Source organism: Penicillium solitum (genome assembly GCF_028829755.1).
Source record: "Penicillium solitum strain IBT 25940 chromosome Unknown utg000003l_segment0_segment0, whole genome shotgun sequence".
Taxonomy (NCBI): domain Eukaryota; kingdom Fungi; phylum Ascomycota; class Eurotiomycetes; order Eurotiales; family Aspergillaceae; genus Penicillium; species Penicillium solitum.
Genome location: NW_027072123.1, coordinates 630,257 through 644,194, shown reverse-complemented (window position 1 = coordinate 644,194; position 13,938 = coordinate 630,257). Strand labels below are relative to the sequence as shown.

Sequence of the window (13,938 nt, the reverse complement as noted above, 5' to 3'; positions counted from 1 at the left end):
TGATCTAAAACTTTCAACCTCTTTCTCCCACACCTCAGGTCATCCCGTCGATTCTATAACATATCTTCATCAAGAATACTCTCTTTGTATTGATAGCCAAACCAACATGACATCTCAAATAGAATACTTCACCGACCTTGAAGGAACTGAGATCACGCTTGACGCTGTTATCGAAGAGCCATTGCACATCCCCGCCCAGACCTGGGTAATTGTTGAGAAACTGAGAGAGGATCCGTGGCGGTTGACTCGAAAAGATGTCAGCGATGGTATGGGAGTCTCATACACTTCAGCAAAGTTCCTTTGTCACCCTGCCGGTCCCGGCAACGAAACCAAGCTCGCCTTCATGCGCATCCGCCAACAAGTACCTATTGCTGGTACCGAATTTAAGCCAACCCTCCGAGCTAGCCAGGCCGTTGAGGAACCAGAGAACAAAGAACTGAACGCCCTGAAATTTTTCCTGATACACGGATGTGAGGTCGTCCCGAGACTACTGGGCTATCAGCAAAGCAAGCAAAAGGAAGACGACATGGTTCCTGGGGGCTTTGTCACCTATATTGTCTGGGAAAAAGTCCCTAGCGATTCCTTTGATCTTATTAAATTCTGGCTTCGGCCCTTCAACGAGAGAGGTCATCCGTGACAAGTTTCGTCAGGTATTCACGTATGTTTGCGAAGCCTTATCATGGTGACTGCTAGCTAACATTAAACAGGAGGTTTGTGAAATTCGGGTTTATGCCACTTCCGGCTACTTCATCTAAAATCATCTATGACGAATCTTCTGGTCAAATGTATGCCTATGCTATCATTTCAAAATAGGGGAGTATTATCTAACGCTCTATAGGCACATCTCCGGGTTTACATTCGCATATCGTCTCGACGAACCACAGGAGTTCAAAGACCGCTTCTTTTATCAATTTCAACTTGCCCTCCCAGACGGTCACCCCGGTGCTCTTATACCAGGTATCGAAAAGAACAATGCGGATTGGAGGGAAGATGAGAACGGCTGGCTGTGGTAGGAGCTATGGTCACACTGAGTGCTACGATAAGTGGAAATGGATACCATGTCTGAGATATTCCCATAAACAAACCTATTTCTATACTGGCCTGATGCACACTGAGTGATATCGGCTTCATTGAATTGGGCTTATTCTTCAGACTAAGCGTATTTCAAACGAATTATCGCATTCAATAGACCCTACACCCGATCGGTTCAATTAAAGATCCCTTAGACACTAACACCTCCAGAGACCTTTGATGCATTTCAAGAACAAGATATTAAAAACACTTTTCATCACCGAAATTTGATGGGGTATCGAGTTCGAAGGTAGCAATAATGCAGTTTGTTTGATGGGTAATGCTATGAGTGCTGGAATAATCACTAGCGCAAAGTGCGATGAAGCTCCAATTAATTCCAAACCCATTGAGCATGAAAGAGGGGAGAATATGACCAAATTAGTGAAAATCAAACAACCTATTGAGCCCATTAGCCTCAAGGATTTGAACTTCGCGGCACAGGCTTCCGATTAGGAACACCCAAGTTCATAGGACGAAGATTATTCCGTGAAGGCTGGCGTTGCACAGCTTGGGGAGCGTCCAGCTGATTCCCCGCAACAGGCTCGTATTGCGGCGGGCTTTCTTCATCAACGGTGCTCCGAGGAAGTTTCATCATACTCGCGGGACGTCTCACGGGGGATGCGGGAGGCGATCCAGATGGTGACTCCGGGGGTGTGGTAGGTAGCATATCGAAGGACTCTGTGGAGGCACGATGGCCTCGACGAGGCGCCGAGGATCCTTCTGCTGCGGGCTCATCCTCAAGTGCCTTACCCGGTGGGGCTGCGGACTTGGAATCAGTTCCATATTCTACTGTGCGTTGTGATGAGGCGTCTGGTGGGTGATACTCGCGGCGTGGTCCATCCACTGGACTCAGGTGGTCTCCCATGGTATCCTCGTAACTGGGTGGTGCGTCGTCATATACATCTCCGGAATTGACAGGTACAGGCTCGCCGGTTGGCCGTGGTGGCATGGGTGGTCGGCTGCTTCCCACCTGTGCTGGCAAGCTGGGCTGGGGTTTCTGTTTAGAGCACGATGATGATGGCTGAAGTGATGCAGCGGCCATTGCATCCAGGAGGGCCTGTGGTGGAGCGATTCCCGAGAATACTCTGACTGGCATTCGTAGGGGCAGAACAATAAGTTGAGGCTATGCCATGGTCAGCGAAGAGACAACTCTAGGGGTTGGTGATTCAACATACCTGGAATCCATGGGTTAAGCCCACTCGAATTTCCAGCTCGTAAGATCTTTCAATGTTACATGTCTCAAAGGACGGTGCCACCGAGTTAGGTAAGGGATACCGATTCCACAGAGCTGGATCAATAGTCCAATCAGTGCCTACGGGGTCCTCTGGCTTGCCTAACGGGATACCCATATTGCTGCGGCTCATGATAACCCATGAGTTAATTTCAGTGCGGTTGAGGTCATGAGCCAAAATTTTAGTGTAGGATATTAGTTCCACCTGCAACATCTGAAGGAAGATTGCGTCGGGTCCCTCGCTCAGCCTTTTGGCGAGGAGACGGAGGGGGACAGGTTCGTTGCAAGTGAGAATAGATGGGTTGGGGAGTCGAGCATCCACAGACACCCGAGGAGGCTCTGGATATGAGTCTCTGGGTGTAGAAGCAGATCCCCGCGAGAAGATACTCTTTTTCTTAGATGCCATCTGCATTTTGGAGAATTGGTGTTGCCGCCTGGCGTAGGTTTCCTCATTGGGATTCCCGACTCTTGGTGGCTCAATTGGAAGGAAATTAAGAGGCACAATCTGAGAAGCCAATTAGCGAGTGCGACAATGGCATATTATCTGAGCATATCACTTACCGATCTGATGTTTTCTTTGTAGAACTGCGGCCGGATGACTGTTGCCTTGACGAAGTATTTGATATCTGCTACGCCCGGAAACCCGCTTAAAGATGGCGGGAGAGTCTTTCTGACGTGTCGATTGGTGTCTTTAGCTACCTCAACTTTCAACCCGGAGAAGCTTAGATTGGTGAGCATGCTGTTGGTGGTGCTGCATGAATTATTGAAGGGGAACTAGCAAAGCGTTAAAAGAGTTCTAATTGCCATAGAAAAGACTCTTTACCTTGAATTCGAAAGGATACTCATATGACCCTGCGGCAAAGGTATATGTAGGTGCAGGGGACTCATTCTGCATCACACCCGGTGTCGGGAAGACGGTAGCAACCTTGTACAATATCTGCATTCGTTGGTTAACCAATGCTCCAGTCGATATTTTATCTCGCCGATAAGTACGATAAACCACATCCTCTCACCTTGTGAACCTCAAGCTCCGTTCGCTTTTTGTCCGAGTGCACATTTTGAGGGTTCTTGGGACCGGATAGACGAGTGCGACTCTCGCACTCCAGTTTGACCTGAATGGCCCCAATGGCTGCTTCCGTCGGTAGCTGTAGCACAACTTTGCCCTTGAGGAAGTCCAGATTTGTATAATGGGTGTGGCGGCTGTCCAAGACGATATTTGCGGACATGGTGGCGGGCGCCCGGGCCCTGGCGGGGCTCTCTCTCTTCGGTTGGTGCCGGCGTTCGAAGGGTCAAATAGGGGAAACACGGTCGCTGGAAAATAATGCGACAAGTATCAAGCTGTTGAAAGATGCGAGTAAGGCAACCTCAGCGTGAGACGTGGGCCTGTGAGATGAGGGGGGGGGGAATGCAGATTATATGCGAAGGATCTCGGAATGACGTTTTGAGCGTTCGCGGGATCAACTGATTGCCAAGCAATATACAACTGCCACAGTCTCCAGCATAATCAGGGACTTTTACAGGATTAAAGGCTCCAGGGCTAGAGGTCTGGATTAGACTTATATGCTGCGCCTCAATCACATCACAGCCACATTTCTAAGACAAAGGCCTCAATTCCGTTAGTACCCGGAAACTATAAGTTCAACGGTTTATATCTGTACACTCTTTCATAGCTACTTGGATAGTAAATAACTTATTTTGAAATGCAATCGTCTATTGTACTAATCGACAGGTTTACTGGCTTGATTCTATACAATAATATGTCTATACATAAGTCTATAGGCAAGAAGAGAAAGAAAAATATCCGGTTTCCAGCTCCAGGCACCAGAATTTCCCATATCAAATCCGAAGCCACAACAGGGCTGATGGAAATCCAATTATATCTTTCTCAAAGTCCCTCTTTGGCCAACATGTCTAGTGAACAGCCAGCTTATTAGTCTCAAGTGATCCAATCAGACCGTAACACATACCTGCAATATCCAAGTAAAATGCAATGGCGTTAAACCTGCATGAAGATCAGCATAATTCCCAAAATATAATCTGCAATCAACTAACTTCCGTTTGTTGCCTGTTACTTCTCCGGCTAGCCACTTAAGGCGGTTGGTCCAGTTGATCAGGTCTAGATGGCTCACGCCCATCAGGGTTCCCTTGTAGCCTGCATCGCCACCCCAGCGGCTACTAGACACGCTGACTAGGCCATCATTGGGTCCTTCAATCTCCGCAAGTACTCGGTGTGAAAGCCGAAACGCAGACCATATACTTGGCTCCACTGCTGCTCCATATGAGAAATATCTGGGGAATGTTGGCAGGGCGTAAAGTGGGGAGAATATGTGGCACGTACCTGACATCATCCACATCTGGGGTATTGGGGTTGAAGGTCTCGGTCATGTATTTCCGTGTTAGTTGAGCGAATGCACCTGTCTCGACATTTAGTCGATTAAGGGCATAATAGATCTGAGGTAGGCGATCGGCTGCACAGAAATCAATGTTATCTTCTAAGCCATCCCAGTAAGCGAGTAAATAGTGACGAACCTCCAATTTGATCAAGTACATAGTCCGCCACAGATGAGCCTGCTAGACAGTTAGCAGGAAGGCGAATGAAAAGCTATGATGGGCCAGACCTCGATGCGGAGAGGCGATAGTGGTCAGTGACAAGACTTTGAACTTCTCCGGTCGTATGTGACTAATCATATATCGTGAATCAAGACCACTTTGCAAGCCATTAATTAGCTTGCGCTGTATAGTATGATCCTCTTGTTATGTCTCACCCCTAATCACAGGTAAGCATTAACTTCATCGCAATGATTGAGGTGTCTCACCATGCTATGCCTATACAGAAATCAGTCAGAATATGTATGTCCATATGCGTAACCAGTTAATGAAGATAACATACGCAATAATATTAACATCTTTTCCTCGAGCCCCAGCCTCGATATTTCGGGCCAATTGCTCAGCCCGCTCCTCAATGGAAGCCGATGGGGGCACTGTCGCCGTGATAACCTCAATACCTCGTGCCGTCAGGGCCTCTTTGATTCCACGCCAGTACTGAACACCGGGGAGATATGGGCCAGCAAGGCGTAGTTCATCAAACCCGAGCAAGCCATGAGCGAGAACGACAGGGTATTTTGGTGCGGCTAATCGCGAGTCAGCAATTGTCCACACCATTCAAGTCTAAAGGAACAAACCATATTTATCACGGATGATTGAGTATTCATCGACAATTACTTTGCCATGGTCCTCTAATCGCGGTTCGAGACTTGGTCTGGGTCTGCAAGGAGACCCGTGATACAACCTGTTGTTAGAGTAGCATGCAGTCTGGCCGTATGAGTAGGAGGTTATTGAAGACCGTTTAAGTGCATTCCGCGTAAGAATTGCATATTTCATTGTTCTGCGTCGTCCGCAGATAGGTTGTCGAATGAGACTCCGCGCGGAATGACGCAACGGGAAAGAGGGTTGGTGCCTCAGGCCAACATGGACTATACTTCTGTTTACAAAAGAGCATAACCTATACAAAAAGGAAAGAAAAGTTTCCTCAGCTAACTCTTCGAAAGTCGATGCATTATAATGAATGCTTTTTTTATGCGAAATTAATTCAAAACGACAACCAATCATTCCAAGATCTACCAATAGACAAATTTCAACAGCCACTCTCTTACATCGCAGCAATTTTGACCATTCGATGGGAAAACGTAGTCACGGTATACTCCAAGGTTGTTGTAGCGATATAGAAGCTGTAGTAGTAGCGAGAACTGTGACTGACTTCTCTTGTGCTGCGATTGCCTGTTGTGAGGGCCATCGAACTGCCGGGGAGAAGGGAGTGGCCCAGGAGAAAGACACATAGGAAGAGGTCGCTTTTTGGAATATGACATTACTGTACATCTAAAATTATCTTGTCTCGAATGAAGCGGAATCTCCTTTTATAATAACAGGCAACTGATATAGCCCGACGAAGGATCTGAAGTAGTAGAGACACCCCTTAAAACCAACAGCGCCACTGGCGCCAGCATGTGTTGCCAGCAGGACTCGTTGCCCTGAAATCCATTCAACGGGAATGAATACTGACACCTGCCTGGGGGTTCATCTAGCGCATTGAACCATCCTGCGCCTCTCGTTGCCATCACCTGGTATCGAGTAAGAACAGCCACGGGTATCAGGGGTGTGTTGTCTGGTTTGGTGGATTCGTGATGTAGTTTGAAATTCGTCAAAGCATAGCCCTCCACAAGAGGTTAAGAGTAATCTGGGTCAATAAGGACGAATAACTGTGTTGTGGTGCTCAGTACTCAGACAGGCCGCAGATTGAAAAGCCTAGATTCAAGCCTGATGTTTGGGAACACCATAAAATATGAATACGACATGCGTATTCCAGCATGAGTGAGATCCAGACTCCATCAAGATCATATACACAGGGTTAAACCAAAAAGAAAATCATATTGTCCGACAATTGGATATCGATGAACAGACACGCAAGCGCATTCACGCGAGGAAAGAAAAGATAACCCAGAATATCTACATTATGCCTTGATCTTCTCAGACGCCACGGGCTTGACGTCGGTCGTCACACGAATGAGGTCTGCGATCACCTTCTCGCCCTCCTTCTTGCCGGATTCCTTGATCTCCTGGAGCTTGACCTCGGCTTCCTTGTCGGCCTCCGCCTCGGCTACCTTGTATCCGCTTGAGTGCTAGCGAAACAGTCAGGTTAGCACTGTGAAGCCCCCTGGGTATAACCGCCGTTTAGAAGCTGTATCTCACCTCGCCCTCGAACTTCTTGTACTCCTCTTCCTTCTGGTTCTTGTATTCCTCGATCTCCTTCTGGGCCTCTGACTTGGCGTCTCTTATCCGCTGAGTACGGTCTGTATTGTTGCGAAACAATTAGTTCGATGAAGCGAATGGTGACAGGTAAGTTTGTATTGCGTACACTCTCTGGCTAAATGTGATGTGACGTATTAGTGTTTGTGATAGGCAGCGATGAGGGGTAAGCATAAGTTGGACTTACCTTTCTGCACAATCTTCTGAGCCTCTCTCTCGGCCTGGCAGTTCTGTGGTTAGTATCTCCACGCTGCGTTCAACATACAACCAAGACCTACATCGAGGAGGGTCTGAATGCCCGCGGAGTTCTGAGCCGACTGTTGTTCACCGTTAGCGACTGGCCATCAATTCCGAGATGGACTGCTCACCATATTTGCTAGAGACCTCTGAGCTTTGGAAATAGGGCAAAGGGGAAATAGGGCTGGACAGGAACGATTAAACGGCGAGTCTGGAGCTCCGAGCCTAGGTCGATCGGAGCCACGCATCGCCCCCCAGAGCGGTGGGGGTTCTGCCACCAAACGCCGCCCGGTGATCGATAAACTGATAATCCCGGGCCTCGTTTTGATGAACAGCTAACACGCCAGAACATTGTTTGTGACCATTATTTGCTGAACCTCTGTGTCGAGCCGTGTTCTCATTTATCCTGCCATGTCTCGCGCATCAAAACTCACATTCGCAGCCACTGGCCTCGGCACAATGGGTATTATCGGGTTTGTCCACTGGGCACAAGAGGCGGATAGAGCGGTATGTTACAGATTCGATTCTCTATTTCTGGCATATACTTACTTTTTTGGATGTTAGGCTATGCACAGAGGAGTCGAACGTGATATGGAAAAGCAGCGTGTCCGACTAGAACGCCAGGCCGACTTTGAAATGCAAAAGGCCCTCGAGCAGGAGTACCTCAAGCTCCAGACGGTACATAGCACCACCGGCGACTCAAATACAACCAGCCAAAACACGAGTCCAGGGTCATAATGCATGTGTTTGACTATGGATATCGAGCTACGTTATTTTGCGCGATCCAGTTCGCGATTCGTTCTGGATGGGTTCTGGCTATACCAATGAATTCAACGGCGGCCAGGTCGCTGATGCATGGGAACAAGGAGTTAAAGTTGTTTGCATATGTGATGCTGTACAAATATTTGAAACATGTGGTGTATAATATATGCTCATCTGTACCATATAACATGGAAATCGTCCCTCTGCCAGTTTTGGTACTATTTAACCGATATGTTATACCCAATGCTGTAATTTCCAGGTAATCTGGGTTGCTCTGTGATCTCAAAACAAGCTTAAGACCTACAGTATATACACCAGTGCGGTGACAAGAATCGGACATTCTGTTATGATTTTCTGGTCTATAATATAGTATGGGGCCATGTCGTGTGGGCGGTTAAATGCTCTTGTGTAATATATTAGGTGTCGCTCTTAGTCGCGGGAATGTTTCTTTGGAGATCTGGTGACATTCCTTCTTATCATAAATCTACTCCGAACACCCACCAAAGGTGTTCCTGGACACCACCGTTGCGGGCTTCATACGCGCCATGTGGGCAGTGGGCCCGTACCCGTACGCAACACAGATTTCCATGGGTTCTAGATTAAATGAACCTTTTGCTTACAATTATTGAACTAATACCTATTTATAAATCACCTTAATAGGACTTTATTCGTTGCTATCGATTGGATATGGTTGAGTTGCCGAAAACGGCATTCCCAATCCGGAAGTACGGATTCATACAACTCCCGGGCCTCGAATCAAACATGGACTCTAAATCCAGCAATAATCTCATCTATCTCAAGCAAGCATTATTTTTCTTCTCATCTACCATGAAAAGTCTGGCACCTGCGCGGTGATGTCAGCCATGATTCAGCACCAAATGGGATTCAAACAACGACCCATGAACATCATCCTGGTAGTTCTATCAGTTATATGTGTTTTTTGGGTCTCAATCAAGTCTTACAAGACGCTTTATATCCCCCAGTCAGATGATACTCCCAGCAACAAGTTGCAAAGAGTCGCCAAAGTGTCCATGCTATACGGAGAGACGAACCATATGTACGAAAGAGCGCTGCAGAGCCATGAACGCCACGGGAAGCGATGGGGATACCCCATGCATATCCTGCGACAGGACATTGCGGTCGGATTTTGGAATAAACCGAGCTATCTGCTATCTTTGGTGATCAATGAATTGACCAAGCCAGCCGGCGAGAGAATGGAATGGTTGATGTATGTTTTTTCTTTCTGTGTATCTGCTTGAGAAATACTGACTTTTGTAGGTGGGTAGATGCAGACTCGATTATACTGAACAACGACATCCCCGTTGAAGTCTTCCTTCCGCCATCAGACCTGAAAGATATCCACCTGGTGGCAGCCCAGGACCAAAATGGCCTCAACACAGGAATCATGTTCCTCCATGTCCATCCTTGGATGATCAGTTTCCTTACCGAAACAATGGGCTACCCTCTTTATCTCCCTCAGATTGACCTCGGTCGATCTGCCGACCAGGAAGGCATGAGACGTGTGCTCAACAAGACGACCGGGGGTCCAAAGGGACAGGGTTACGCGGATGGAGTCTCCTACCTGCCACGGCCATGGATCAACACCTACGAATGGGACTGGGCGTATGAAGGCAAAAGGGGAGATCTGCTCGTGCACTTCCCAGGCCTGGGGGAGCGCCGATGGCCGCACATGGCTAAATGGTTGGATATCGTCGAGACGACTCCTCATGAGTGGAATTTGCCTCTTGAGGAAACTGGATATCTCAACAAGACCACAGTGTACTGGTCGCAGATGCGAAGTGCGAAGGAAAGTATCAAATCTGCGGAGAAGAAACTGCAGTCTGGGGAGGCAGTGTCCGGAAATACCAAGGAAGCAGTCGGTGCGCTAAAGAACGCATTGCGGGAGAAATCAGACAATATGGAGCTGGTACAGCAGCTGCTCCAGGATCTTAATGGGTTGATCGGGGTAGCGTAGGCGTTCAATATGGGAGGCATCATTCGTTATTGGCTTGTTCAAAATGTCTCTCACTGGATGAAATATTTCAAAATCTAGATTCGATTTAAGCAAATTCTCTTGCTCCTTCACCCTCCCAGACCTTTGTTTTAGAAAATTCCAACGCGACACATCTCAAGAGGTCTATGACTCGGCCCTAGACTTTCGCCGGTCTCCGACAAGTGAACAGGGGTACCAGGGGCTCCTAGACTCCAAACAACAACATAAATTTCCAACGTTCTTATATATCCAGTACTTCGGTCTAAATGGATCGCGAAAGCTCTCCCGACTACAAGAAGCTTTTTCTTAAGTCCACCCAAAAGACGACCTTCATTGAATTCGTCCAAACCTGCCATGAATTGCTTTCTCAGCCCTTGCAAATCAGAACCACATCGCGTTCCACCCAAGGGACGCCCCCCCCCTTACCCTGGGGGAAGCATTGCCCTACCAGACTTGATAAGTGGGAAGACTGTCATATAGTACAGCAAAAGATATATAACCCAGTTTGCGATTACGTTCAGGCGGACAGCGAGCATCCATACCGACTTTTCTGGTCTGTGGCTGAACTTAAGAGGCGTCGCCAAATCATTGGGCATTCTACGCTATGAAGACGAGTTGGTAACTTACGAAAAACTTGGCGTTGAAAACCATGTGTGCAATCTAATTTCAGAGCTATGTAATCGATCCGAAGCTCAGCAGCGTTTCAGACTTGGTAAGGGGGTTTCCTTTGAAAGTCATACCAATAGCTTTGAAGCTGGTGCCCGTGATGATCCATCGCAACCACCGAGGCCTGATCGGTTCTGCATCCATCACAAACTAGATGGTAGTAGTGACGTTCTCGTGACTGTCGAATATAAGCCACCCCGCAAGCTCACAGTGGAGAATCTTAGAATAGGCCTGCGTCCAATGAACTTCAGGGATGAAGTGGCCCAGCGACAATCTATCCCTACAGACAAGGCATCAAAACTGCAATACAACGCAGAACAGATGGTCGGGGCGGTCCTTGCTCAAGAATATCACGTTATGATCTGTGAAGGGCCTGAATACTCTTATGTGACTATTGGACTTGCGTTAGTCCTTCTTCGTGTACCGCTCGAAGCCCCCGATACCCTATTATACTTTCTGTGTGAGCCCAATATGGAGGTGCAGGATGACTTGAGCTACCGACAACCGACCACGGCTATCGCTCGAGTTCTCTGTCTAGCTCTGATGAGCTGTCAATCCCATGTCCGCGATAATGCCTGGCGAAAGCAGGCTAAATCCAAACTACATACCTGGGCAACCAGCTTTGCTGTTATACGGTCACAGATCCCCGAGATAGAGTTACGGGAAACCCCATCAGGTTCAGAATACACAGGCTCTGACTACGAACCATCTTCATCTCTGCAATCGCCCACGCCTAAAGCTCGGGCACAGGTTGAAAGTGGCTGTGCGCCTACACGAAACATCAACCAACCTCCAGATTCAGGCTCAGACTCGGATTCGAGCCAGGGAGCGCCTGAACCTAGAAGAAAGCGAAATCTTAGCCAGGTCACATCATCCCCTCAGCAATCGTCGCGGTCGGGAGGTTTTCATCATAACCCAGGAGATAAGTCCCGACAACATACAATGCAGTTCTATACCCAAAAATGCTTGCTTGGGCTTCAGCATAATGACATCCTAGATCAGAATTGTCCTAATGTGGCTTTACATACACAAGGCCGAAGTAGCAAACATCAAATCACGGCACCGGACTTTCTTCGCCAGCTCAACCAGCAATTAGATACAGATATCGATCAACATTGTACACCACTCAACAAGTGCGGGTCATATGGTGCATTTTTCAAGATCACATGTGCCGTCTATGGCTACACAGTCGTCGGCAAAGGGACTACAACGCATCTCTGGCCATAGGTTTCTCTTGAAACAGAGTTGTATCGTATTCTTCAGAGAGCCCAGGGGTCAGCGATCCCTGTGTTCCTTGGCCCGATCGATCTAAATATGAGTTACTTCCTCCACGGAGCTGGTGAGATTCGGCATATGTTACTCATGGGGTGGGGTGGTGAGACTATTAATAGTATAGAGTATTCTCCAGAACTGCGAAAGCAGACTCGACGCTCTAGGAAAGAAATAAATTCCCTAGGGGTGATGCATGGGGGCCTTCGCTTAGGCAACATACTGTGGAATGAGGAGTTGCAGCGTGTTCTAATCATCGACTTCCACCGTTCGCAATTGAACTTCGAATTGAAGGGACGGGAAGTTCGGTCAAAGAAGAGGAATTCAGGAGAGGCAGCGTCGAAACCCCGGAAATCCATCCGGTTAGCTTTTTAGTCAATAGCGCAACTACATAATATAAGAAATGGAACGAACGGAAGCGAGAAGTAAATAAAGGCGTGTTAGTTCTCCGGAGCAAAAAGCGGCAAGAGGTGAGTATTCAAAATGGAATGGCAGAGGAAATCTGGTAGATATTCCATACTTCATCAACATTATGTCATGTCATGTCAATCCTATTCTATATCAAATCAACAGATTGGATCTCCATTTTACATGCATACACCATCTCCATGCGCCATCCAAGGTCAGGACTCATGTTTCCTCGCCGAGTCACCGCCATCTTTACTTCGAGTCTGATAGCGTGTGCGCTCTTCTGGGCCTACTCCTGCTTGAACAGTGTATTGATTGATCAACCAGCGCAGTGCGAGATCACCCAAAGCAAAACATTGAAATTAAACACTAACTTTGGTATAGAAAACACTTTCAATGGACTATCAAAAGCTCCCCATACTCCTCCACGGTTCGCAAACTATACAATCCGTATATACATCCCATTACGAAAACCATATTTGTCGGCCGCACAGGGAAAATGTTTTGGCTTGCGGAACCATTGAGGTTCACTGAACCATTAGGCAAGAAAATACTCATTTTAGACGTCGACAGCCGCCATCTTGATGGCCCAAAAGGTGTTTTGAGCAAGGCTCCATTGAACGCGACCGGACTTCCTCCAGATACTAGTGGAAGACTCAACCATTTCATGTTCGGTAATTAGTCCGTCCCACTTCTATCTGCTTTTACTTTGTGATTGACGAGTGTAGCAATGATTCACGGCTACGACTACCGACTCGTTCAAATCCCCCAGACAGTCGGTCGATCTGCAACATGGACCAAGGTCACTGCGATCAGGGAAGCGTTGAAACACTACGAATATGTTGTATTTATAGATGCAGATGCCATCATGCCCTACCCCAATCTACCCATGGAATGGCTATTCAACTACTGGGAGATCACTCCAGAGACTCTAGTTGCCATGGCTCTTGATCCAGACGCACCCCACAATCGTGATTGGAATAACCGCACATTTCTCAACACGGGCTTTATTATTGCCCAGCAGAGCCCTCGTACCCATGAACTCTTTGAGGCGTGGGAGAATTGTCCCAACGAAACGCGCTATCCAGAGTGCGGGAGGTGGGGTGGGGAATGGCCACATGAGCAGTCTGCATTTGGGAACCATGTTAGGTATGACTTCAACAGATCGCAAGACATTCGTGTCTTGCCTTGTACAGAGGCAAATGGGTGTCCCGGGGTCGCAGCTACCGGGTGTGCTGGGGAGTTAGTGCGGCACTATTGGGGTGACAAGAGCTCGCTGCCGGCTGGTGTTGCGGATGCAGTCTTACAGTATTTTTTGCCGCAGTTGCACGGGACTTTTTATCACAATTCTCGGACTTTGGTGGTGAATAGGACTGAGCGTGTTTTTGCATGAAAACGATATGGAAGGGAACGATGGATTGTGAGATTGTCAACCATAAAGAAAATTTAAATTTACATTCAGTTGTTTGGTATATAACATATAGAGTGGCTGAATATA

The 13,938-nt window shown here is 47.6% G+C and overlaps 8 protein-coding genes across 8 annotated transcripts; 5 read left to right on the top strand and 3 right to left on the bottom strand.

The window, feature by feature from the left end:
* Window positions 1-106: 106 nt before the first annotated feature.
* N7455_004157 (uncharacterized protein) lies at window positions 107-1,013 on the top strand (the record flags this gene model as incomplete). The annotated part of the gene is made up of 3 exons (XM_065604698.1): window positions 107-633; window positions 708-785; window positions 839-1,013. 3 exons carry the CDS (start codon window positions 107-109, stop codon window positions 1,011-1,013), a joined length of 780 nt encoding a protein of 259 aa, XP_065461598.1.
* Window positions 1,014-1,175: 162 nt separating this feature from the next.
* N7455_004156 (arrestin (or S-antigen), N-terminal domain protein) lies at window positions 1,176-3,528 on the bottom strand (the record flags this gene model as incomplete). The annotated part of the gene is made up of 5 exons (XM_040960972.2): window positions 1,176-2,194; window positions 2,247-2,807; window positions 2,864-3,076; window positions 3,126-3,239; window positions 3,316-3,528. 5 exons carry the CDS (start codon window positions 3,526-3,528, stop codon window positions 1,487-1,489), a joined length of 1,809 nt encoding a protein of 602 aa, XP_040808608.2. The 3' UTR covers window positions 1,176-1,486.
* Window positions 3,529-4,187: 659 nt separating this feature from the next.
* On the bottom strand, window positions 4,188-5,683 carry N7455_004155 (triglyceride lipase; the record flags this gene model as incomplete). The annotated part of the gene is made up of 9 exons (XM_065604697.1): window positions 4,188-4,213; window positions 4,270-4,304; window positions 4,355-4,591; window positions 4,641-4,770; window positions 4,832-4,870; window positions 4,921-5,035; window positions 5,119-5,128; window positions 5,193-5,433; window positions 5,485-5,683. 9 exons carry the CDS (start codon window positions 5,681-5,683, stop codon window positions 4,188-4,190), a joined length of 1,032 nt encoding a protein of 343 aa, XP_065461597.1.
* A 1,024-nt stretch (window positions 5,684-6,707) lies between these two features.
* N7455_004154 (uncharacterized protein) lies at window positions 6,708-7,590 on the bottom strand (the record flags this gene model as incomplete). Its single annotated transcript, XM_065604696.1, has 5 exons — window positions 6,708-6,978; window positions 7,049-7,149; window positions 7,293-7,326; window positions 7,384-7,422; window positions 7,474-7,590. The coding sequence occupies 5 exons, from the start codon at window positions 7,588-7,590 to the stop codon at window positions 6,811-6,813; spliced, it is 459 nt and encodes a 152-aa protein (XP_065461596.1). The 3' UTR covers window positions 6,708-6,810.
* A 94-nt stretch (window positions 7,591-7,684) lies between these two features.
* N7455_004153 (protein PET117) lies at window positions 7,685-8,284 on the top strand. Its single transcript, XM_040960973.2, has 2 exons — window positions 7,685-7,849; window positions 7,907-8,284. Exons 1-2 carry the CDS (start codon window positions 7,754-7,756, stop codon window positions 8,078-8,080), a joined length of 270 nt encoding a protein of 89 aa, XP_040808559.1. The 5' UTR covers window positions 7,685-7,753; the 3' UTR covers window positions 8,081-8,284.
* A 698-nt stretch (window positions 8,285-8,982) lies between these two features.
* On the top strand, window positions 8,983-10,079 carry N7455_004152 (glycosyltransferase family 34 protein; the record flags this gene model as incomplete). The annotated part of the gene is made up of 2 exons (XM_040960988.2): window positions 8,983-9,332; window positions 9,383-10,079. The coding sequence occupies 2 exons, from the start codon at window positions 8,983-8,985 to the stop codon at window positions 10,077-10,079; spliced, it is 1,047 nt and encodes a 348-aa protein (XP_040808588.2).
* Window positions 10,080-11,003: 924 nt separating this feature from the next.
* Window positions 11,004-11,990, top strand: N7455_004151 (uncharacterized protein; the record flags this gene model as incomplete). The annotated part of the gene is made up of 1 exon (XM_040960954.2): window positions 11,004-11,990. The coding sequence occupies one exon, from the start codon at window positions 11,004-11,006 to the stop codon at window positions 11,988-11,990; it is 987 nt and encodes a 328-aa protein (XP_040808586.2).
* A 1,180-nt stretch (window positions 11,991-13,170) lies between these two features.
* On the top strand, window positions 13,171-13,833 carry N7455_004150 (uncharacterized protein; the record flags this gene model as incomplete). Its single annotated transcript, XM_040960983.2, has 1 exon — window positions 13,171-13,833. The coding sequence occupies one exon, from the start codon at window positions 13,171-13,173 to the stop codon at window positions 13,831-13,833; it is 663 nt and encodes a 220-aa protein (XP_040808558.2).
* Between the last annotated feature and the right edge of the window lie 105 nt (window positions 13,834-13,938).